Source organism: Mirounga angustirostris, unplaced genomic scaffold, assembly GCF_029215605.1.
Source record: "Mirounga angustirostris isolate CCGP_5_RB_7025 unplaced genomic scaffold, mMirAng1.0.hap1 SCAF_7, whole genome shotgun sequence".
NCBI lineage: Eukaryota > Metazoa > Chordata > Mammalia > Carnivora > Phocidae > Mirounga > Mirounga angustirostris.
This window is the reverse complement of record NW_026991715.1, coordinates 72,712,561-72,739,559: the sequence shown is the minus strand read 5'-3', so window position 1 is coordinate 72,739,559 and position 26,999 is coordinate 72,712,561. Positions and strand designations below refer to the sequence as shown.

Sequence of the window (26,999 nt, the reverse complement as noted above, 5' to 3'; positions counted from 1 at the left end):
ACAGTAAAATTAAATGAGTTTTATTTTTTATTTTTTTTAAAAGATTTTTTGTTTATTTATTTGACAGAGAGAGACACAGCGAGAGAGGGAACACAAGCAGGGGGAGTGGAAGAGGGAAAAGCAGGCCTCCCACGGAGCAGGGATCCCGATGCGGGGCCCGATCCCAGGACCCCGGGACCATGACCTGAGCCAAAGGCAGACGCTCAACGGCTGAGCCACCCAGGCGCCCCTAAATGAGTTTTAAATAATGCAGTTAGCATTATAAAATACTGCCTTCATTTTTTTCAAAAAGTTATCTTCACTGTTGAAGAAATTATATCTGGAACCAAATTCCTTGTACTTGGACAAAAAGGTATAATTTTTCATTGCAACTTCTGCTATTCCATTAGGGAAACAACCCACAGTTTTGAGAACGCAGATAATTAACCAGAGGTAAATTACCTTTAGTTCCTTGTCACCAAGGCCTGAACAGCCGGGTGATCTCTCTCCTTCCTTCTCCTTTCACTTTCTGTTCCACTTTCCGTGACCAAAGCCCAGCTGAGCTATGGAAGGAGGACAGTCCCGCTCCATTGTTATAAATGCTCTTGGACAAGTTTTTCCTGGCTCAGTCTGTCCCACAGCCTCCCGTGCATGGAACAGGGGAGAGATGGGTGTATGTTAAGCCTACTTATCCCTCCCCCTTGACCAGTTAAAAATCACTTCTTGTTCTCTCCGAATTTTCTTTCTCATCTCCTTCTAAGCTGAAGTAATTCACTGAGTTTAGGCTTAATTGAAAATGAAAAGCCAAGAGCTTTCCTTTCAGGGGAAGGAGAACCACTGGTTCAGCTCCCTTACCCTTGTCCCAAATGGTAACTTTATAGAAAAGTGCATATTTTTAGCATATAAAAACTGTTTGGCACAGATACCCTAATTGTCTTATCACTTGTTTGACGACAGTGTTTATAGTTTTGTTTTAACCAGGAGAGAGAATGGAGAAAGCACAGTTGAGGAAAATAGAGGAGAGTGGCTGACAGAATAAGAGGATAGGGGTAAAACTCAAAAGATGACGTCATGGTGCATAGCCTTGCTGAATCTCATCTCTCCCCCATGATACACTATGAGGCTGTGCGAAAAGAGACAGTGATTATATCAAGAGCATTATCATCTCGGTGTTCCTGGCATGCACACAGAGTTATAAGGAAGTCATATAATTTTGTTTGTCGTTTGTATAATTGATGTCTTACCACAGATATTTAGTTAGGTGTGTATAAATACATTTCATGTATATGTGTATGGTATACTGCATACAAATATAACACTTGAGTGTAAGTATGAACAGTTGTGACAATTTTCCTAAGAATATATCGTATGCATCTGTGTTGAGATAGGCATGCTATAATTATGACAATTAAAGACATTTAAAGGTAGCAAACAGATTTGTTTTTATATATAATAATTTATTTACCCTGGTAGCTGAACTCAACACAGTATCTCCTTTTTAGCTTACTTTTATCCGTGAGGGGATAATGTGTTTAATTAAGCCCTCTTGTCTATAAGCAATAGAGATCCACTCAGCTACCTTGGATTGAATTTATAGTTTGTCTCCTGAAGAAGGTTCGTACAGAGAATATAAGAACTGAACTCTGGGGGCGCCTGGGTGGCTCAGTTGGTTAAGCGACTGCCTTCGGCTCAGGTCGTGATCCTGGAGTCCCGGGATCGAGTCCCGCATCGGGCTCCCTGCTCAGCAGGGAGTCTGCTTCTCCCTCTGACCCTCCTCCCTCTCATGCTCTCTGTCTCTCATTCTCTCTCTCTCAAATAAAAAAAAAAAAAAAAAAGAACTGAACTCTGTACTGAAATTGTAATTTAAGCCATTTGGACTTTTTAATGTTGTTCTAAAGTGAAAGGAACAGAATAAGAGTTATTGTGAAGGTACTCATTGTCTTGTCATTGGAAAGTCATTGACAATTAATACTGCTGTTCAAAGCTTCTACTCCTGCCACTTGTCTCTCATGAGACATGTATCTCTCTAGAGGAATCTGTTTCTCTCTGTCATGCCTCTAGTCACTATATATGGACCAGCTTTTTCCTCTTGCTTATTCTTTCTGCCCACTCAGAACTTTGGCAAATGAATAGCCTTTGGGTCTCTCCAGTTCTGACTTTACTTCAGCTGCAGGCCCCCCCCAATACCTTGGTTTCTTCCATTCAATTCTTAAGGAAATTATTATATTTTTTTTTTTTGCATCTCTTTGCTTCAGATCATAGATGATGGTCCTATCGATTGGCTGCACTTAGATCAGTATCCATCCCAGGCTCAGTCAGCTGTGGATGGAAGGTGCAGGGTTATATGGTAAAAAAAGACACCCCTTCTGCTGTCCTTTGAAACAGGTCTGTAATCAATTTAGTTTTACTACAAGGGGTGGTTGGTGAGCAGATACCATCACTGACACCTCTAGTATATGTGAGTGTGTGTGTATATATATGTCTATATACATATATATACATGTATATATATATATATATAACATGTGCTATATAGCACACAGGTTAACTCCCTGATATGGGGACTATGAGCCAAACTATTAACTGTTAACCAAACTATTAACATGATCCATTGCTTAAATGTCACTCCTCAAGGAAGTCTCAGGCTACACTCCCTGTATGCTCCTACCATATGGTCCCATAATACTCTGTATTTCATCACCATCATAAAACTCATCACTATTATTATAATTACTTAATGCCTCTCTCCTCTCACAAACTCTAAGTCTGTGAAAAGAGGAACCATATCTTTCCTGCTCACCATTCTGTCACCTGTATCTGGCCCAGTTCCTGGTTTATAACAGTATCCAAATGTTTAAGTTATTTGATTAATAAATGCCTTAAGTCTCTAGGAATCAAGAGGTTTAAATTAGAAGTTTAGTAATCATCCAAAAACCAACTCTTCTTCCTAAATGTCCCCCATTTCTGACAGTGACAATATCAGTATTTGTCACACAGGTATTGATTCATCCCTCTCTTCATCATCAAGGCAGTCAAGTTTTCTTGGTTCTTTCTTTCTCTTTCCTCTGTAATTTTTTCTCCATTGCCGTTGCCAGCTATCTCAGTCCAGGTCTTCTTCACCTCCACCTACCTGGTCTCCTGGGCTCTAAGTTCTCACCCTCTATATATCCTACATAGCTTCCTAAAAAGCAGCTTTTGACACCTCTTTCTCTGTGAGAAAAACTTTGTTGGCTCCGCTTCTGCCTAAAGAATGAAATCCAAATTCTTAAGTCCTTCGCTCTCTTGTTCTTGCTAAATCTCTAATTAGGTTTTCTACTACTGTCCTACCTGAACTCTTTCATTCTATCCAAATGAGTCTACCTCTTCTCTGCATCTGAGCATCTCCATCCACCCTTGTCTGCTTCTCTTCTTCCTTCCGCAGGACTTAACTATTACTCTTATTCTTTCAAAACCCACCTCAAGTTCTACTTTCTTCAGAAGGTTGTTCCTATTGCCCAAAAGTCCTCAGTAATCACTTCTTATTCTAAAGTTAAAGGACTTACTATCTCTGCCATTCAGCTGACCTTTACCATAGGCTACCTGACAATATTGGGGGTTTTTTTATATGTACAGTATGATAGTGAGGAGTGTGAACTGCAATCAGACTGCCTGGGTTCAAATCCTGCCTCCACAAGTTAACGTCTGGGTAAACTGAGCAAGTTGCCCAACCCCTATAAACTTGAGCTATGTCATCTCTAAAATGGGGATAACAGCACTTTCCTGTTGTGAGAGTTCAACATAGTAAATCATCTAAAGCATAGTGAATGTTCAATAAATGTTTTTTTACAAAATTATTTGCTCATTATTGATTAACTGGCTATTTTTAGGTACCTGTTATATGCTAGACACTGTCCTAGATAAAAATAGTATAAAGGGGTTAAGATAACAACCTCTGCTAGCAAGGAAGTCACTTCTCTCCTAACTCCCAATTAGACTCCAAGCCCCCCCTTGCAGTCACATTCACATAATCCATACATCCTTACTGATATTTGCTATCCTCAAAACCCTGTGCCAGGCACAGGGAATTTACAGGGAGGTATAACATAAAGTCCATGACATGTTAACTACACTGGAATTAAATTAAAAAATTAGAAGTCCATGACCTTCAAGACCATTATAACTAAAGCCCCTAGCATTGTGCTTTGCACATGGTGAGAACTCAATAAATGTTTATTGGCATCAAAGAGCATGGCAGTGATGATGAAGACTCTAGAGCACCACAATTTCTAGCCTCTTTTTAGAGCTGTTAACTTTATTTGGCTTCTTCTTGTCTTCATTTTCCACTGAATGAATGCCAGGAAGTCATTTTCAATTTTTTTCTGTCTGATCAAGGCTTAGATAATGTCTGCTTCTTTTGGTAGCTAAATATCCCCCAAACTCAGTTTCGTGCTTCAGTGAGAAGATATTATGGTATTGCCAATGGAAACCACTTCACATTTGGGCAACATCATGATGTCTAAGTGGCTCAGATTCAAGTTTCAGTATAGATTCTGGTTCCTGCACATTTGCTGTCAAAAACTACTTTATAGGAGCCAAACTGTGGAACCCTTCCAAGTGTTAGGCACTATTAGAAGTACCATTAAAGTATTGCAGAGCTTCAAAAGATTATGAAATTCTGATTTTTTAACATAATATGTTCTATGGTACTTCCATGAAATTTTAATGAGTCCCTTGTTTCTGTCATGGGGCTAAAAGCGATTAATAGCCCCCAGTTTTTGTACCATTACAGGTTTAGAGACAACTCTTGAGTTGAAACTACTAAAATAATTATATACTGTTTTTATACAACAGTGGATAGATAGAACAATTCTGGTTTTCAAATGTAACTGTGAAATAAAACTTCAAGAAAACATAGTTGTTTTTATTTATGCTGTACAGTTTAGTCCCCTCCCCAAACCCTGTCCCTCTTTACTTCCTTGGTCAGCCTTATACAGGCAATAAGACTTATACAAGATATAATGATTAAAGTGAGGATTTTATAATATAAAAAATTACTTAGAGGTAAAGATAATTGTCCACCACCCTATGGTATGATAGTTATATTAATTTAGCATAAAATTTATCTCTAGCTTCCTACAGTCAAGGAAAAGGAAATAATAACCGACAATATCTTCTTCACTAGAAAAGCTAAAGCATATACACTCTTCTGAAAAGATTGTTTCCTTGCAATAAATAACAAAGAAATCATCACATATTTACTTGTAAACGAGCAATTATTTATGGAATTATTTTAGTGTCTCCTTCCCCGATCAGATTGTAAACTCCCTGAAGTCAGTGAGCACATGTGTCTTGTTAATCCCCATGACTCCAACTCCTAGAAAAAATTGTTGGTTGAAATTGAAATGAAATGAAATCACGGGGATTCTTATCCAAGAAAGACTAACTAACATAATGGGCCATATCTTCCATGAATGTATTTATAGGAAGTCCAGTTAGCATTCCTTATACTGTTGATTTTTTAAAATATTTTATTTTCATTTTTTTCACTTTTTTGAGGTAGAGTTGACAAAATTCTAAGACACTTAAAGTGTACGTCATGATGATCTAATATACATATTGAAAAGGATTCCTCCCATCTAATTAACATACCCATCACCTTGAATATTTATCTTTTTTTGTGTGTGAGAATATTTAAGTTCTACTTTCAACAAATTTCATTTACGTAATGCATTCTTATTAACTATAGTTACCATGTTTTAGATCCTCAGACCTTATTTATCCTATAGTTGAAAGTTTGTATCCTTTTACCAACCTCTCCCTATTTCCCCCAACCCCAGCCCCTGGCAACCACGTTTTTCCTCTCTATTTCTAGGAGTTTGACTTTTTTTTTTTTAGATTCCACATATAAGTGATACCAGGCAGTATTTGTCTTTCTCTGTCTGCCTTATTTCACTTATCGTAATGCCCTCAGAGTCCGTTCATGTTGTTGCTAATGGCCAGATTTCCTTCTTTCTCATGGCTGAATGATATTCCCCTGTGTGTATATTTATATATCTTTATCTATTCATCCATTGATGGACACCTAGGTTATTTCCATATCTTGGCTATTGTGAACAGTGTTGCAGTGATCATGGGAGTGCAGATATCTCTTCGATATCCTGTTTTCATTTCCCTTGGATAGATACTTAGAATTGGGATTGCTGGATCACTTTGTAGTTCTATTTTTAATTTCTTGAGGACCTTCCATACAGTTTTCCATAGTGACTGTACCAATTTACATTCCTCCCAACAATACACAACGGTTCCCTTTTTCCCACATCCTGGCCAACACTTTTATCCATTGTCTTTTTGATGATAGTCATTCTAATAGGTGCAATGTATTATCTCATTGTGGTTTTGATTTGCATTTCCCTGTTGAGCACTTTTTCATAACCCCTAATTATCCACATATGTAATCTGCAAATATTTTCTCTCATTTCGTAGGTTGCCTTTTCATTTTATTGGTGGCTTGTCTGCTTGGTCTTGTTTTTTGTTTTTGTTTCTGTTTTTTTTGCTGTGCACATGTTTTCAATTTGATATGGTTGCACTTTTTTATTTTTGCTTTTGATACCTTTGCTTTGGTAAGGCAAAAAATCATTTGCCAAGACTGATGTCAAGGAGTTTACCCCCTATGTTTTCTTCCGGAAGTTTTACAGCTTCAGGTCTTATGTTCAAGTCTTTAATCCATTTTAAGTTGATTTTTGGGTTTGGTATAAGATAGGGGTCCAATTTCATTCTTTTGCATGTAGCTGTCGTTTCCCCAACACCATTTATTGAAGAGACTGTCTTTTCCCCACTGTATATTCTTGGTTCCTTTGTCGAAAATTTTCAACTAAATATGCATGGATTTATTTCTGGGTTCTCTGTTCTATTCTAATGATCTATGTATCTGTTACTATGCCAATACCATACTGTTTTGACTACTTTAAGTTTGTAATACAGTTTGAAATCAGGAAGTGTGATACCTCCAGCTTTGTTCATCTTTCTCAAGGTTGCTGTGGCTGTTCGGAATCTTTTATGGTTCCATACAAATTTTAGGATTGTTCTAGTTCTGTGAAAAATGCCATGGGAATTTTGATAGGAATTGCATTCAATCTGTAGATTGTTTGAAAAGTGTGAACAGTTTAACAATATTAATTCTTCAAATTCTCGAGCATGGAATATCTTTCCATTTACTTGTGTCTTCAATTTCTTTCATCAATGTCTTATTTTCAGTGTATAGTTCTTTTACCTCCTTGGTTAAATTTACTACTAAGTATTTTTGATGTGATTAAAAATAGGATTATTTCCTTAATTTCTCTTCCTGATACTGTTAACTTTTTTACTGATGACCAATAAAAGCCCAGGAGGAGAGAATGGAGAAAAAAATAAAATACAATAAAATAAATGCCTGTAAGATAACATTAAGACATGATTCAGTGATGAGGCTCATATAGAAGACTGCATTAATTTTTACCATAACTTACTATAACTTACTATAATCGAAGATGGCCATTCACCCTTCACAGAGAAAAAGTTATATGGATCTTCATGTTTATCTAATGTAGATAATAGCCATTTATTTACTAAAAATCTATGAAGAATTAAGAAGCATCATTTTAAAGAAAACAGTACACGTTGTATAGAAAATGTTACTGTTGTTTTTAGCAGAAGGGTCTCTATATTAGTTGACTTAGCTGAAGGTACAGTATAGTACAAATAGTCTCTCAACTTAATTAGAAGGTTTGTAATGCAATGTCATTTTCATTATAAGCAGAATTTATGCATCCAAATATAACTTCTCATATAACATTGAAATTTCATTTTAATGCCATTTACCATGAAGTACAACTTGGAATAAGACAGGTATGTCTTGGATTCCCTCCAAGGGGGCATTGGTACCATAATCTCAAGGATGGGCCCTGTGTCTTGTTTTCCTTTATATCCCTACTACCCATCAATGTCTGGCATATAGGCACTTAGAAAATGTTTGGACTAAACGATGGTATCAGTTTTTGTTTTGTTTTTGTTTCTGTTTTGTTTTACCATGTAAGTGATTATTAAAGGGCTTAAAGCTGCATGCCTGAACAAATTTCAAAAAATCTGCCATAGTGTTGTGGGTAGTGTTGGGTTTTCTTTTGGGGGGGGAAACAAAAGAAAAATGTGTAGGCTGTTGCATTTGTGTTTTGTTTCTTTTAAAATCTTTTTAAATGTGAAAATATGTTAAAGATGAAAATAATGAACAGTGTCTTATTTCTTCTTTTTACCATATTTTTCCAAAATAAATGTGAATAGTACATGACTCCTTAAAATTATTTCTGTGGAATAGAAATAGCTCCTTTTAGTGAGAGTCCTATTAATATCAAAGCCATAAAGAAGCAGCAAATTCCATTTTTAACCAAATACACAGTTAAAATTACGTTTCTTGTATTTCCAGAAGCTTTTAACAATCATATTTTTTATGATCATTTTACTCAAAGGATTGGGTTCCTGAGAATAGTAGACCTATCAGCAGATTAGAAGAAAAACTTGCTTTATCTTGTCATTTTAGTATTTGGAACCTAGCACCTATATTTTTTTGAAAAACATTGAAAGAATTTTTGAATTTTCTTAAATTTTTTTCATAATAGTATATTCTTTTCTCTGGAGAAGACAACATTTGAAGTTAAGTACTCATCTCAGAAAAATGTATTTCATTTTTAATTCAATTCAGCATTTACTGAGCTCTCAACTATTTCAGAAGACTTTACCAGTCAGTCGGTCAGTCAGTCAACAAATGTTTAGTACACACCTGGTATGTGCCAGACACTGTTCTAGGCACTGTGATGGGACACAGCAGCAGACACAGCAGAGTTCCCGACCTGAAGGAGATTACATTTTAGTCAGAGCTTATGGACAATTAACAAGCAAGCCAAAAAAAAAAAAAACCTAGTAAATAAACAAATAAATGATTTCAGTTGCTAGTTAAGTGTTGTGTTATGACAAACATTTAAGATGACAGTGGGTTGAAGAGTTGACTGGGCAGGAAGTGAGAGAGCAGTGTGACTCTCCTTGAGCTAATCGTTTTCCCCCTTTGAGGCTGCTTGGTCCTGTTACCACTACTGCCCATCATTGAACTACTTGAAAACAGCATGCTTTCTTTGTACCGCAGAGCAATATAACATCACCGACAGAGTCATTTTCTCTAGGAGAAGTGAGTGGAAATACACTAGTCCAACCACATTTCTTGCCCCTTCCCTTATTGCTCACTGGATGTAAAAGATGAAACTTCCCACCTGTTCATGTTTAAATGGATAAAAGAGAAAGCATTAAGTTTTCCATTGCCAGTAGATTATAACTGTAAATCTGTCCTGTAATTTGGTTCAAGTCAGTTTCTACTGTATATTTTTATACATGTATATACCTACATATATAGATGTATATAATATATACATATAATCACTTATATGAAAATGATATTAACTAAAAAACAAGCTCTTGGAATATATCTAGAGAGTAAAGAACATAAAAATCTAATATATCTGGTACGGAGGTTCCTCAAAGGTTAGAAATAGAACTACCTTATGATCCAGCAATGGCACTACTGGGTATTTACCCAAAAAATACAAGAACACTACTTCAGAGGGATACATGCAGCCCTATATTTATAGCAGCATTATTTACAATAATCAGGATATGAAAGCAACCCAAGTGTCCATTGACTGATGAATGGATAAAGAAGATGTGGCATATATATACAATGGAATATTTTTCAGCTATAAAAAGGAATGAAATCTTGCCATTTACACGACATGGATGGAGCTGGAGAGTATAATGCTAAGCAAAATAAGTCAGTCAGAGAAAGACAAATACCATATGATTTCACTCATGTGGGATTTAAGAAACAAAACAGGGCGCCTGGGTGACTCAGTCAGTTAAGCATCTGACTCTTGATTTTGGCTCAGGTCATGATCTCAGGGTCCTGAGATTGTCCCATGTCGGGCTCTGCAGACATGGAGCCTGCTTGGGATTCTTTTTCTCCCTCTCCCTCTCCCTCTGCCTCTCCCCTCCCCAGCTCATGCTCTCTCACTCTCACTCTCTCTCTCTCTCTCAAAAAAAATAAAAAATAAAGCAAACAAGCAAGGAAAAAAGAAATGAGAGAGACAAAGTAAGAAACAGACTCTTAATTACAGAGAACAAACTGATGGTTACCAGAGGGGAGGTGGGTAGGGGGATGGGTGAAACAGGTGATGGGGATTAAGGAGAGCACTTGTCGTGATGAGCATCGGGTGATGTATGGAAGTGATGAATCACTATATCATGCGCCTGAAACTAATATTACACTGCATGTTAACTAACTGGAATTAAAATACAAACTTTTTTAAAACCTTCATATCTGGGGGTGCCTGGGTGGGGCTCAGCAGTTAAGCGTCTGCCTTCGGCTCAGGTCATGATCTCAGGGTCCTGGGATCGAGCTCCGCATCGGGCTCCTTGCTCGGCGGGAAGCCTGCTTCTCCCTCTCCCACTCCCCCTGCTTGTGTTCCCTCTCTTGCTGTGTCTCTCTCTGTCAAATAAATAAATAAAATCTTAAAAAAAAAAAACAACTTCATATCTGAATCTTAGTTTTTCAGATTAGTATTTCCATTCAGTATTAATATTAGTGGAAATTATTATTTCCGTTTGGAGGGTGCTTTAGGATGTATAAAATACTTTCACATATTCATCTCATGGAGTCCTCAGGAACAATGATGTGAAATAGGTACTCTTATTAGCTTCATATATTATCTTCTATGTGAAGGAACTGAGGCTCAGCCTGGCGATTAGCACAGAACCATAAAGCCAGGAAGTGTTAGAACTAGGTGCCCAGGAGTTATGTCTCTGAGGCTGCTGTGCTTTCCAGTACACTCCAGCTACAAGTAGATACTTTCAAGAGGAAGCAGACACAAAAAATAGTCAGAAATTGGTAGGATTGTGATTCTGATGCTGTGGCTAACACATCCGTGAGAAGTAATCAACAGTGTCTTTTTTAACAACAGAAGGCTGCAGGGATAAGAACAGAAAAATGGATCTCAGATTCAGTCAGAAAACTAATCAATGATTTTTAAAAGCAAAGTTTCTAAACAGCAAAGTGGCTATGATAAAAGTTTTGCAGTTATCAAGGAGGGACAGATTTTTTTCTTTTGGTTCTCATGCCAAGAGCATGTTCAAGTAATTCTGTGAACAAATAGGCATTAGCAGTTCAATAGGTAGTAAAGATAAGTAATAAATTTGGGGAAACATGAGGATGCTAAAAGGAATGAGGAAAATACAATAGAAATATAATGATAACAAAGAAAGGAAAAATACATTTCTCATGAGATGTTCCAACAACTGGGCATTTCTAAAGTAGAAAGTACATTTCTGTGCTCTCTTGGGAAAGGAAAGATGGACACAAAGAAAGGAAGGTATTTCAAGCGAAGAATTACAGGCACCACAGCAAATGCTTCCCCAGCACTCGCCGTTACTGGCTGGCGTATTATTAGTGACTGAATGAACACAGAAAAAACAACAGGCTTCACCACAGGAGGAGATCTTCAGATTTGCGCTCTTACACTAGGCCCTTGCTGTGGTCACCATAAACTCTCTTCTGGTGGACCTCTGGGGAACTAATGCCAAAAAGCATTTCAAGGAGGTCACTACCATAGAAAACTATTCCAAAGCATTAGTTTTCTTTTTTTTTTTTTTCTGTTTTCTAATTTTCTGAGTACCACTAGATTATACGCTTTTCAAGAACAAAAATAAATGTCTCATTCACACCTAGCACAGTGCTTAGCATATAGGAGCAACTCAGTAAATGTTTATTGAACTCAACTAAAGTATTCTAAAATGCAAAATCAGGGGACCCTGTCTGAATCACTCATTCATTCAGATACTCAACCAAAGCCAAAAACCTAAGTTTGAGTCTAGACACTGCCACTTGCCAATTCGGTGACTTTGGGCAGTTCACAATGGTAACCTCTCCAAGCCTTAGTTTCCAGGTCCATGATTTAGAGAGAACAGTTTCTGTCCTACTAACCCCATTCGTTTATTAGAAGTATAGAATCTGAGAGTACATGTGAAGATAAACCAGAAGTTACCACATGCTATACAAAAAAATGTCTTTTTCTGTGGAAACAATAGTGCCAAAATGCCCGGGTGGTCAGCAGGTTTCTTGGTCAAACCTAAATGTTGGGTTCCAGAAAGGTAAGCAGGCTTCTTATGAGCAGGTCTTCTCAATATCTTTCACTTAGAAGTTAGTATTGTGAAAGTAGGAGAACAGGCTAAAATGGGAATGAATGTCTTTTTTTCTATATAAAAGAAAGCCCCCAGTTCATATAGGTTGTACCAAAATATTCCAATACCAGTCACCCTCATTTTTCAAGCAGGACCATGTGGCAGGTACTACGCTTGCACTTTATGTATGTCATCTTCAGTGCTCATCACAAATCGAGAAGTAGGCATTATTGCTGGTAGTCCCATTCATACAGATGAAAGAGAGAAAGAAAGATTACAGAACTTGCCCAGGGTTACAGCTAGTAAATAGCATTTTACAGTTAAGGAAATAAGCACTGAGAAACAAGTGACTTAAAATAGTATTTGCTCTTTCTTTTCTCTCCTTTTTTTTTCCAACCTGCTACAACTCTCGCTGATACCTGTATTTCCTCTAGACCAGAATTTTCCAAAGTGTGTTTTGTTAAATAGAAGTCCAGAAAACTGTCCCAAGAAAACTCATTGGCCAAATATGTTTGGGAGATAGTGCACATTGAAATCCTCCCTTGTGGGGTGCCTGGCTGGCTCAGTCAGTGAAGCGTGCAACTCTTGAACTTGGGATGTGAGTTCAAGCCCCAGGTTGGGTGTACAGATTACTTAAAAATAAAATCTTTAAAAAAATAACAAAAAAGAAAAAGAAATCCTCCCTTCCTTGTGTCACAGTGCACATTAGCACACTGATACCTCCAAGAAAGGCTACAATAAGGAGCTTTCCTTTGAACATAACCTTGAATCAACAGCTGTTAGTATCCCACAAAGCCAGAGGTCCACAGAATAAACTTTAAGAAAAGTTAAATGTTGAATAAGCTAAACAGTAAATGCAGTAATCATTATGCCAATCATTATGCCATTGTGCCAATAGACATGGAACACAATCCTCTCCATAAAATATATGTAAAATTATTGGAAATATACAATCTGATAATATTCCTAAATATGTTCAACCAACTTCCTAGAGATTCTTCAAAATAATTTTTTCCTAACTCTGACAGCAACTGATATTGTAACAAAAGATGACAGAAATTCAGGTCATTTTTTCATGTAAAAAACTGTACTGTAAAACATAAATGATTGAATGTATTTTTTGGTACTGAAAATTATCCTGATTATTAAATATTAGTTTAAATTGGTAATTTTAAACCAATGTAATAAACATTTCTACTTGGAGGAGAGGCCAATGATAGTCAAAACTGCTTCTTTCCATTTCCTCCTCTAAAACCAGGAGAAAAATGAAGAACATTAATTCATTTAGTCCTATCAGACTAGGATTCTCCAATTACTTAAGAGTTATTTAAAAATTCTTTTGAGTGAGGCTACTTTGGTCCCAGACTATATTTGAACTTCAAATACTTTTTGAATCAACTCAAATAAAAAATACTACATTTTCTTCCTTTATTCTTAGAAAACATTAGGTACATTGCCTATTTTTGTTACTTCATTGTCGTATATTTTGTTAAAATGTCAGAGTTTAAATTATTATTATATGCCCATTAGTTCTGCTGCCTTGGGATGTAATGACTCATATTAGCAGTCTATTTAATAAAAAGGGTTGGTGAATTTTTACTGAACTGTCCTTTTGGGACTATAATTTTTAACATTCTCTGGAAGCTTTGCAAATCCTTTAGTGATAAAGTGCTCTTACAGTACTGTCTTTATCATTGACAAGTTGTTAAGAACCAGAACTGTCTATTACCTGTAAATGTTGAACATAACACCATGTTGATCTGACAAGTTCCTTACTTGGAGAGTCACCAAGAATACATGATTAGAATGTCACCATCTTATAAGCAAATAAGGTGATTTTGTAATCTTATTAGCAGTAATTTTAGACTGTTCTCTGCAATTTAGTAGATGAGTTCATCTTTTTGAGGTAGAGTTACCCAACACCATCCAATTAATATAGACATATTCTTTTGCTAAATTTTAAATCATTGCAGACTGTGGAAGAAGAGGAAAGACTGGTGTAGACTAATGAGCTATAATCTATCTCCATAGATTTTTTTACCTGTTCTTAAACTTTACATAAATGCCATTTAGAGCATATACTTTTTTTGTGTTTGGCTTCTTTTACCTGAGATTCATCCAAATTGTTATATGTATCACTAGGTCATTCTTTTTAATTACTAAGTAGTATCCATTTTATGAATATATTACAATTTTTATATCCATTTCCTATTGATGGACAGCTGGACTCTGTCTGATTTTTGGCTATTATGAATAAAGCTTCTATGAACATTTTCTTACATGCCTTTTTGTAGACATTTGTTTTCTTATCTGTTTGTTTTCTTATCTATTTCTTATCTTTTGGACCAATAGCTAATAGCTAAGTCATGATGTAGATATATATACATTTTATTAAAATCTGCCAAATATTTTTACCGAAGTGATTGTACCATGTTATACTCCTATTAGAGTTCTAATTGAGTTGCTGCACATCCTCACCAACATTTGTGTTGTAGCCTTTTTAATTTGAATTTGAATTGGAGTAACTAGCCCATTTAAATTTCATGTAGTTATTAATATATTGTTTATGTCTCCCCCATTTGTCCAGGTTTTCTTGTTCTTTTTTTTTTTGTATTTTAATTGTTCTAAAAGTCATTTTAGTATGCATTTTTGTGTTATTTTTTAATGGTTGCTCTAGAGATTAAGGGTTGATCTGTGCATCCTTACCATAGTCTACTTAGATTTAATATTGTACATTTTCATATAAAATGTAAGGAGCTTACAACATTGTATTTCCATTTATCCTTCTATCCTTTTATTATTGTTGTCATATATTTTATTTTACTTTAAAGTTTTATTTATTTAAGTAATCTCTACACCAAATGCGGGGTTCAAACTCACGACCCTGAGATCAAGAGTCACGTGCCCCTGTTGGCATATATTTTATATCCATGTACCCTAAAACCACAAAATACATTGTTATAATTTTTGCATTAAAGATTCTGTCATAAAAATAAATAAATAAATAAATAAGTAAATAAATATTCTAATGTATTCTTCTAAATTAATGGAAGAAAAAATGGTATTTATTTTTGCCCTTATGTTTACCATTTCCATTACTGGGCATATCTTGTAGATTGAAGTTTTATCTGGTATTATTTCCCTCCAGCCTAAAGAATTTCCTCTGGCATGTATGTCTTCTAGTGCAGGTCTGCTGACCACAAATTCTCCCTTTTGATCACTTACCTGAAAATGTCTTTATTTTGCCTTTTTTAATATTTTAATTCCAGCATAGTTAACATTATTTCACTTTAATTTTTTTAATAGTTGTGAAAGGTTTTATTTTTTTTTATTATATTCAGTTAGCCACTGTATAGTACATCATTAGTTTTTGATGTAGCGTTCAATGAATCATTAGTTGCATATAACACCCAGTGCTCATCACCACGTGTGCCCTCCTTAATACCCATCATTAACCTATCCCCCACCCCCCTCCCCTCTGAAACCTTCAGTTTGTTTCCTGGAGTCCATAGTCTCTCATGGTTCAACTCCCTCTCTGATTTCTCCCACTTCAGTTTTCCCTCCATTCCCCTGTGGTCCTCCGTGCTATTCCTTATGTTCCACAAACGAGTGAAACCATATGATAATTGTCTTTCTCTGCTTGATCACTTAATTAAGAGGTATTTTCCTGTTTGGAAATAGAGTTCTGGGTTGATGAGGGGTTTTTTGTTGTTGTTTTTGTTTGTTTTTTGTTTTTCAATTTTTTTAAGTTGTCATTTCATTGCCTTCTGACCTCCATTGTTAGTGATGAGAAATCAACAGTCCTCTGTATCATTATTCTGCTGTATGTATTATGTCTTTTTTACCCCTGCTACTTTCAAGGTTTTTTTATCTTTGAGTTGTAGTAGTCTTACTATGATGTGTCCATGTGGTTTTATTTTTATTCATCCTATTCATTATTTGTTGGACTTCTTTGATTCATAAGTTAATTTTTTTTACCTAATTTGGAATTCATGGGTATTAATTCAAATGTTTTTCCTTCCCTAGTCCCTTTTTCCTTCTCCTCTGGGACTCCAGTTACACAAAAATTAAGTGGCTTTATGTTGTCTCACAGGTCACTCAGGCTTTGTTTCTTTTTTTTTTTTTTTCCAGCAATCTTTTTTCTTTCTGTTCTTTGGCTTGGATGATTCCTGTTGATGAGTTTTCAAGTTCACTGAAGCTTTCTTCTGCTTTCTCCAGTTGGGTATTCGTCCATCCAGTGAATTTTCCTTTCAGATATTATACTTTACAGTTCTAGTATTTTCACTTGGCTTTTGCTTTAAGGTTTTGATTTGTCTGTTAAAATATCTTTCACTTATTAGAGCCACTTCTTTAAGTTCTTGAACATATTTATAATAGTTGCTTTGAAGTTTTGGTTTGCTAATTCCAATGTCTGGGTCATCTTTAAATCCATTTCTATTGTTTTGTCCCACCACCCCCATCCCTTCACTTCAGATCACAGTTTACTCTTTTTTTTTTTCTTGCATATCGAGTAAGTTTTTATTATATGGACATTATGGTGGCGAGTTGTTGAGTTTTTGGATTCTGTCAATGACCTTGAATTTCTTCAGATGTGTTTTGTACTTTGTTATGGTGAGTTTTTCATTTGGTTTTAGAATAAACCCTTAGACCTGGCACATTATCTTTACTCTTTCTGGGTTTCATAGTGGAAAGACCAAGGTGTTAATCCAGCCTCTCTAATTTGACAAGACTCAAACTCTAAACTTTCTCTTTCATGATGTGCAACAACTTAAAACTCTAAACTTTCTCTTTCATGGTGTGCAACAGCTTATTTAACTTTCCAGTTGTAGCCCTTCTACCAGCTCCTTGGAATCTTCTCCTGCAACACAGTTCAGAATTCAACTAAAAACCTGAAAGCAGTTTGTACCCAGATTTCAAATTTCCCCCTCTGGTTGGCTCCTTCTTTTTACCCCCCAGGAATTTCCCTTCCTAGTTTCCGGCTGTTCTGGTATCCCCCAACACCATCTTTGGACACTTCAAGCCAATGACTGCAGCCTTTTGCTTGGATTCTAACCACCCTATACCTTACAGAAAGAATTCTTTTGGGTGAAGGGCTACCCAACTATTTGAAAGGTTTAATCTCCTTCAGTTTCTATCTGCTTTAGGTTATTCTTCAGTGCCATCAAATAGCTGTATGTTATATACTGTCCAGAGTTTATCATTGTTACCAGTGGTTAACTGATAACTAGAACAAGAACACTCAGTATAATACATTTTAATGTATTTATTTTGAAATATGATTAATTTTATATTCTTAAAGTAATGCATTTTGTAAACAAATATGTATGCTTATGTATAGAAAAAAATGTCTGAAATAATATATTCCAGTTTGTTGTTTCTGGTTGGTAGGATTACTGGTGATTTCCATTTTTCTTTTTTTTTTTTTTCTTTTTACTCATTTGTGTTTTCTACTTTTTATTACAACAAACATCGGTTAAACAGTAAAATCCTTTCTTGCTCTCCTAAGCAAATGGTTTATTTATCATTACTCTTTATAATATTTATCATGATTATTTATGATCTTTGATACATTTAATATTATGATTTCACTAGATTAAGTGTCTAAAATCCTAGCAGTATATCTGTATGGCAAACATTTCTTTTTCTGCTTTTAAAAATAGAGAAATTAGGACAAATCAAAGTTAAATGGCTTATCTAGAATTTCATGCATATTGATAGAGTAGCCAGAAATAGATCTTAAATTTTAAGTCCCTCAGTTCAGCTGTGTAAACTATTTCTAGGCCATTAGCAACAATGTATGCAGTTAATTCTGTATTTTCTAGTGGGTATGGAAGAAAATTGTCATAGTTGAATATAAGCCTCAAATATTTTAGAAACTTGACTTTAGTCACTGATTTCAGTCTTCCCTTCATCGAATAAATATTTTACTCTAATTCCTAGCAAATAGAATACTTGATTGATTTTTAAATTTTAATTCAGATAACCTTCCAAGAGCTAACAAGAAAATCCCAGGAAGGCATGCCTTGAAATAGGAATTTTCTTCTTTCTGAATTGCAAGCTTCTTTATAAAATAGAGTCAAATGGATATTTGTTACTCACTGATAGATATATAACCTTCAACAGGAATATTTTAATCATATTCGTATGTTTTTATGCAGATAATTGACTAAAACTATCATAGATCTTAGTGATAGATTTAGTGTTGTCATTCTGAAGTTTCAAATTGAAACCAAATGAAACTATCTTTTTAAACATCTATAAAAATGGATGGAAATAAAAGGAAATAATTATTAAACCTCATAGTTTTCATTCTGTGATCCTGGACTAGATTCTGTACTAGACAGTAAAAACACTGTATGGACAACTGGCAAAATTGGCAAACAAATGGTAGAGTTTTTAAAAAAGTATCCTATCAATGTAAAATCTGAATTTTATAGCTGTAGTTACATAGCAGAATTTCATTGTTGGTAGGAAATACATACTAAAGGGCATGATATTTGCAACCTACTCTCAAATAGTTCAGAAAAAAATATTTGTGTATACGCATATGTATGTATGTACACAAAGTGAAAGAGTAAATAATAAAACAAATATGACAAATTGTTTTTAAAAACTGAAAATCTGGGTTGAAGATATTTAGAAGTCAACTATATTATTATTTTGTGACTTTTTTGTGAGTCTGAAGTTATTTTTAAAATAAAATTTATTTTTAAATTTAATAATTCTGAGTTCTAGGAATACTTTCACATCAGTGCTTTTCATTTCTCAATATAAAGCATCAGAATCACATCACTATACACAATTTATCACTAAATTTTATGTTTTTTAAAGATTTTATTTATTTATTCATGAGAGACAGAGAGAGAGAGAGAGAGGCAGAGGGAGAAGCAGGCTCCCAAGGAGCAGGGAGCCCGATGTGGGACTCGATCCCAGGACCCTGGGATCATGACCTGAGCCGAAGGCAGACGCTTAACCATCTGAGCCACCCAGGCGCCCAAATTTTATGTTTTTTAATAAAAGAAAATTTGGAACTTGAAATGCTGACCAAAAGAATATCTTCATGTTTGAATTTACTTGCAAAAATTGTGATGAACTTAGGTAAGTAGAAATAAAGAAAAAATACTGACTGAACAGAATAATTTTTATTAAGAATGACATAGTTACAAATGAATTTTATTCCCAAAGTTGTTTTAAATGATAATTGTTCATAAAAATATCCACTCAAATTGTGTATGTTTTCCTCCATATGTAACACTGTAATTAAGCATCTGTCAACATTTCTAGTGGTTTTAAATTTGTATAGTCTTGTTCTGGGGCCTAAAACTTCACTACTTAAGTGGTTTAACCAGAGACTTCATTAAAAAGCAAGATTTTTTTTTTGATAGGCTATTGAATAATACAAGAATGACTGTCACTATATAGATTAAGAAATATAAAGATTCTTATTTTTTCCCCTTGTGAAAATCTAAAATAGTTTTAATCCACAAGTTTTAATTTGCCTTGTAAGATTATTCCAGTCACTTTTAGGAGAAATTTTTCAAAGTGAAGAGTTACCAGTACTTCATAATGATACATCTTATTTGTCTTATTTTATAATTTGATAATTTTTAAGTACATAATATTCTTTTTAAATATGTAATTATGAGCTAATATGACTGTCCACGATGCTGTCTGAACTATGAGAAGAGAATTTTTTAAGTCCAGAGTTAGGAATATTAACACTCACTTTTAATGAAATTATTTTTTCTAGAACTGCTTTCTTTAATTATAACTTTAATTTGTAAGATAGTCACTTTTCTGAATAAGTTGGATATTTTCTCTGTGGTCATAAAACTTGAACTGTTATATTTAGGTCCAGTGTAAATCTGAAATAAAGCAGGAAGTATTATCAGTTATAAAGTCAGTACAGTGTTTTGACTTTCATATGTAAAATACAAGTTTAAATTTTAAGCAAAAATCATTCCCAAAATTTCAAAAAATGTTCTCTACTAATTATTGTAGATACTACATTTCAGTGTCTTGTGCATTGTATCATCCCAGATTCTTAACATTTTCATTATTTCACCTTTAAAGATGAGAATCTAGATTTTTACAATTCAGCGTATTTCACTGAGGCCATATTGCCCTTCATCTTTTTGGGGGCTCTTTCCTGTGAGGAAGAGATGTGAGTTATATAAGAGTGAAAATGTTGCTTTCTGTTACAAATTTCTTTCACAACATTCTGAAAATGTTGTAAGTCTACAACAAGCTTTTTGCACTATGTTGGAAAAAATTATTCTTGTTAAAAATACTGCTCTGGAGTGGTTGCATAGAAACCTCATGTTTAGGAAATGACCTATTGATTGGTTGTCTAAAGTTAGAAGAACTGACCTTGAGGCTTTTTCTCCAATAGGTTTGCATTTATGGTTTATGAAAGATTGCTATCCGTAGTCATCTGGGAGCAAATGCTCATCTTCCCTCAGTCAAGACACATTCAAGGTGCTTTTTTAGCAAAAAAGATAATGATATGGATATAAAGAAAGAACAGATACACAGATTTCTTCAAAGTCCTGGGCTGACCTACAACCCATACTGACCTACCTGTTTCCATACCATAGCACTTTGGCGTGGGTCATCATTTCATTTGGTGACATGGCTCCTATGCTAACTTCTCTGTTTAACACCCACCTTTTTAAAATCTAACCAGCAAAACAGAGCTTACAGCAGGTTTTCATCTGGCTTTAAACGATTAAATTCATGAGGTAATGAGGAAAGGAGAAGAGAGTTGACGGAAATTAAATAGAAAAATGCATTAAATGTTTGCATTCTTTTTTGCCTGTGGTATATTGGTTACCTACTGGTAAGAAAACTGTTTTCCAGTTTGGGCTATTCTTTTGCTGAAGCATCCATAGGTTCCAGTTTTATCTCCCTCTGGTCAACAGAGAGTAATTGTGAATGTTCCTGAACCCTTTACAGGATTCAGTCTGTATGTGATATATAGAGGATATTTATTCTGTGAAGTTAGGTGAATCATTTAGTATTCAAACCCATTCTTTGATCTAGTTGAGCTTACTAGCTCAGGAAAAGAATATGAATATGGAAAAAAAAATCTTGAACACACCAAAATGTCTTCTAAAAGTCTACATTGGCATATCAAAGATAGTGATCATTTTCCCACTTAACTTACCAAAACAAGAAGTCAACATAGTAGGGCTCATTACTTTAAGAAAGAAGTAAGGGATCAGCTGCCTTAAACTGAAACCATGTATTGGCTTATACCTTAGTAGCCCTGTATTGTAGTTTAATAGTCTGGCATTTGGACTCCACTCTTTCAACAAATATTTATGCAGAAGCTTTTAGGTGTCAGGCATGGCCCTAGGCAATCGAATAAAGGGTGAACAAAACAAAGTCCCTAGTTCTTATTTACTAGCATTGAGACCTTTAGCAAGCTCCATAACCTCTTCAGACTTCAGTTTTTTCATCAGCAAAATGAGGGCAACACCACCTGCTTTGTAAAAATTATTCTCAGGTTTACATGAATTAGTATGATAAAGTGCTTAGCACCATGCCAGGAACACAGGAAATACTCAGTTTGAATTTTTACTTCTTTTTTTTTTTTTAAGATTTTATTTATGTATTTGAGAGACAGTGAGCAGGGGGGAGAGGGAGAGCGAATCTGAAGCAGACTCCATTGCTGAGCTCAGAGCCAGAGGTGGGTCTCGATGCCACAACCAGGAGATCATGACCTGAGCCGAAACCAAGAGTCGGATGCTTAACCGACTGCGCCGCCCAGGCGCTCCTTAACTTTTATTTCTTAATGATGATGATAATTACTAGGAATACGTATTACAACCATACTAGCTTAACTTTAAACCTACTAGCTTAAAATTGAATTTTTAAAAATTCTCCACATTCTATGGGCTATTTTTTTTTAAGTACTAGGCCCAGCATGGGGCTTGAACTCATGACCCTGAGATCAAGACTGGCATATTCCACCAACTGAGCCAGCCAGGGCACCCCTCTATGGGCTATTTATTAGCGATGATTTGTGGCTGCAGTAATACCTAAGCTGAAAGTTTTTACAGACATGCTATCCAATACAGGACCTTTATAATTACTTATTCATCTATTGAAATGCAGTCAGAATTTTTTTTTTTTGAGCAACTCTTGGCCCTTCCTCCCCACAAGCACTCCCTTAGCCCCCATTTTCTTATAGAGGAATCATCTATTCGGGCACATATCCTAGTTAGGCTTTATAACCTCTGGAGTAGATATTAAAGCATATTGATGACCCCAAAATAACAAAAATAATGTCATCCAAGTTCAGCCAGAGAATGTAACCTCAGCAACAATTCTGTTGCTCAAATCTTATTGGGCAAAAATACAAATAATATAATTATCTAAAAAATAATAGAGTTATATAAAGGAGATACTGTCCATCCATTCCTTTAGACATGATTAATTTTTCTCTTGAACAAGCCAGAGTATTACAGACTATCAGGTCACCTGAAACACATTATTTGGATGTCCTCTGAGTGACTTCTCCCAAGTTGCTCTGTAGTGTCATAGCATAAGTCTGCACTAAGGACACAAGTATAAAAAACAGCTGTTCTTCACACCTGGTTTGCTTTTATTACCTAGGTACAGTGCATCATGATCAGTTGTATAACCTTCTTTGTACTGGTTAATAAGAAGTGCAGTCAAATTTTGGTCATCATCCATCAATTGTACAGGTCTTTGTATTAATCAGCATTATGTATTAATCTCACCTTATCCCTGCCTTTATCCTATTTCTCTAACTCCTTTTATTCTTCACTCCTTTTTCTACTATCCTACTATAATATATATATATATAAGTCATCTCAGATGCTTTTTTCAATAACAGATATGGATAAGTAACTCTTAAACAGCAAAAGTAACTCTGCTACTATTTTCTTACATAATGATATTATTAAAATTTTTCACTGTTAAATCATTGTAAAGGTGTATAACTTTTAGCCCCCCTTTTTACAATTTGTAAATATATTTTTCTAGTAAATGGGTTATAGCATTCTTTATTAATGGGAATCCTAAGGTACTTTTGTCTTGATAATGTAGGTTTTCCTTCATTTGCAACTTCTTTTAGGCAAGTTTACCACAGTCTTCATTTTTCTTCTAATGGATATAAATTGTTGACCCAGAAGCATTGAAATCTGACTAACTGAAGAAGACATCTTATTTTCATTTTTTTTAAAGATTTTATTTATTTGACAGAGGGAGACACAGCGAGAGAGGGAACACAAGCAGAGGGAGTGGGAGAGGGAGAAGCAGGCTTCCCGCTGAGCAGGGAGCCCTTTATGGGGCTCGATCCCAGGACCCTGGGATCATGACCTGAGCCGAAGGCAGACGCTTAACGACTGAGCCGCCCAGGCGCCCCAAGACATCTTATTTTCAATAATCAACATCTTTCTTTTTTACTGTGCAGATTAATCCTCCACCTTAACTAACCTTGTGAGTGGATTCATGGGCTTTCCCATCAGTATGACTTTTTAAATTTTGTCTGTGGAATAGAAATAAAATAATAGATTCTATCCACCTAGTAGTGATACCCAAAGGATATATTTGAGATTCTTTGGGAAATAATGCCTATCCATTGCTACTTTAACAAGATCCAAGTAATAATTCTCACCCTGATTTTAAAATACTTGGGGGATGGGGTGCCTAGCTGACTCAGTCGATTAAGTGCCCAACTCTTGATTTTGGCTCAGGACATGATCTCAAGGTCCTAGAATCGAGCCCCATATTGGCTCAGTGTGGAGTCTGCTTAGGATTCTCTCTCTTCTGCTCTCTCTGCCCTTCCCCCTACTCAGACTCTCTCTATATAAAATAATAAATAAAATATTTAAATAATAAAATACTTGGGGGAGGACTTTTTAATTATATTTATGATTAAATTAAAATTAAATTTGTAATGTTATTTAGAGCCAGAATACAAAACAAAGAAGGGGGAATAATACGTATTTGCCAAATTCTGTAACACATGTAAAATATACTTTCCATCCATTACAGCATCTCAAACCTCAATTAAAAGTTTTTACAAACCTAGGGGCGACTGGGTGGCTCATTCACTTAAGTGTCCAACTCTTGATTTCAGCTCAGGTCATGATCTCAGGGTCAAGATCAAGTCCCAAGTCGGGCTCTGCGCTGGGTGTGGAGCCTGCTTAAGATTCTCTCTCTCCTTCTCCCCCTCCTCTCTCTCTTTCTCTGAAAGAGAAAGAGAGAGAGAAAGAATAAGAGAGAAAGAAAGAGAGAAAGAGAAAGAACGAAAGGAAGGAAGGAAGGAAGGAAGGAAGGAAGGAAGGAAGGAAGGAAGGAAGGAAGGAAGGAAGGAAGAAAGAAAAAGAAAGGAAAGTTTGAAAAAGAGAGTTCTTACAAACCCAGAAGTAAATTTAATTCCTGAGAAGAAGTTCCTTGAACAATAATGAAAGATTTCAGTCTAGAAGTCTTCTGGACAGTTGCACAGAAACCTATATGGGAAGCCCAATTAGAGTTTTGAAATTTTTTTAGGATAAAGTTCAGTATAAATGCAATAAGGATTACAATTCTAAATAATTTTCATAACTCTTTCTAGTAATTGTTTAGCCATATCTGGTTCTGTTCAATCTTTATTGTAAATCAGTCCCTAGGGGAACTTAATTTGAGTGCTCATGAATTTTCCCTATCCTGATAATCTGAAATATCATGTGGTATTTAGTATTCAGTCCTGTGTAATATGTTTCCATGTCATTTTCTAAACTAGTCCATAAGTAGGAATTTGCTATGTTTACATATTTGTGAATACATGTATTTAATTAAAAATGAGTGCATCTTTATCTTAATGGAAGATGTTATTCTTTATGTATTAATGCTGTTGTGTCAGTAAGTTCAGGATCCTTTAAAGATTCTTGCCATGTACAAGGCAGTTGCATCCTCGGATTTTTTTTTTTTTCCTTAAGATATTCAGAGAGGAAATCTTTGGGGAAGAGAACTGGTAAGGAAATTAAAGTATTACCAGACAGCGTGAAGGCAACTCTAGACTTGGAGGCTGAAGGTAACAAAAATAGTCTATTTCTACATTACTAACGAGGATGAAAAGAAACCACATTGTTAGGAGCATAACTGACACTCCAGAAGCTGTCAGTGTCTGTTATAAGGTTACAGAAAACTTTCATGACCAACAGTCAGCAACTAGATGACATTACCTGACAGAGCTAGGTCTTTTGTAAGTCTAACATCAAGAAATCAATCAAAATAAAAAATGTGGTCATTTCATGCCAGTTTTATTTTATTTATAATAATTAGCTTCATGTGATATCATATTCTTCTCAATAATTAGTGGTGTAAATACATTTGAGGCTATTTTTTAAAAGTTTTCCTTAATTTATAACTGGAGGAAATAAAAGCTATAAGAATTAGAAAAAAAACTGAAGTTTTTCCACACATGATTATTTATGTAGAAAATTCAAAGTCTGTAGATAAATCTTTTGGATGAAATGTATAATTTAGTGGGACGCCTGGGTGGCTCAGTTGTTAAGCATCTAACTTCGGCTCAGGTCGTGATCCCAGGGTCCTGGGATCGAGCCCAACGTCGGGCTCCCTGCTCAGCGGGGAGCCTGCTTCTCCCTTTCCCTCTGCCTTCCTATCTGCCTACTTGTGCTCTCTATCTCTCTGTCAACAAAAATAAATAAAATCTTAAAAAAAAAACTTTAAAAAAATAAAATAAAAAAGTCAATTGTCTTTCTATATTCCAATGACAAGTAGTTAAAGATCCATTTATAGTAGTGTCACCAAATATGCCGTACTAAAAAATAAAGCTAAGAAATACGTCATGTTCGAAGTTTCACTCAACATAGTAAAGATGTTCTTTCTCTCCAAATTGCTGTGCAGGTTTAACATAATTCCTGTCAAAAGCCCAGCAAGATGTTTTCGTAGATACAAACTTCTAGAGTCCCCAAGACCACTGTCACTTCTGATACCAATGTAAGCGCGTGTCCCTGAGACTGCCTTCAGGTTTGAGCGTTTGCCAGAAGTACTCACAGAAGTCACTGAAAGCTGCTAGAGTCACAGCGACAGTCTGGTATAGCAAAAGGGTAAAATTAAAATCGGTCGAGGAAGAGACATGTAAGGCACAGTGTAGGAAAGTTCCAAGGATGAGTTTCCAGTGGTCCTCTTCAAGTCAAGTCACAAACAGTGCTGTCTTCTTTCAGCAACAATGTGTGAGAATATACATGGAGTATTGCAAATCAGGGAAGCTCACCTAAACCTTGGTGTCCAAGTTTTTCCTGGAACTCAGTTACATTGACATGGTTGACCATCTGGTGGTACAATGACTCTGGAAAATAGCGTGGCAGTTTCTTTAAAAACTAAGCATGTAACTAATATTTAGCCAGCAGTTGCACTCTTGGGCATTTATCCCAGAAAAATGAAGATTATCTCACACAAAAATTTGTACATGAATGTTTTTAGCAGCTTTATTCATAATAGCCAAAAAACTGGAAACAACCCAGATGTCCTTCAACAGGTGAATGGTTAAACAAACTGTAGTACATCCATACCATGGAATACTACTCAGCAATAAAAAGGAACAAGCTATTGATGCAAAACAATCTGGATAAATCTCCAAAGAACTAAGATGAATAAAAAAGCCAATGCCAAGGTGTTACATACTGTATAATTCCATTTATATAACTTCCTTGAAATGACAAAATTATAGAAATGGAGAACAGATTAGTGGTTGCCGGGGTGAGGGAGGGGCTGGAAGAGAAGTGAGCATGGCTATAAAAGGGTACATGAGT

The 26,999-nt window shown here is 35.4% G+C and overlaps 1 protein-coding gene across 5 annotated transcripts in view; it reads left to right on the top strand.

The window, feature by feature from the left end:
* Positions 1-26,999, top strand: part of ARB2A (ARB2 cotranscriptional regulator A) — a 405,614-nt gene that overhangs the window by 365,559 nt on the left and 13,056 nt on the right. The window contains exon 10 of one of the 5 annotated variants that reach the window (XM_054512880.2): positions 68-14,734. The exons of the other annotated variants lie outside the window; for them this stretch is intronic. Within the exon in view, the coding sequence (XP_054368855.2) occupies positions 68-183 (116 nt within the window). The 3' untranslated portion in view covers positions 184-14,734. Of the gene's footprint in view, positions 1-67; positions 14,735-26,999 lie in introns of those variants that run through there. 5 annotated transcript variants of the gene reach the window in all.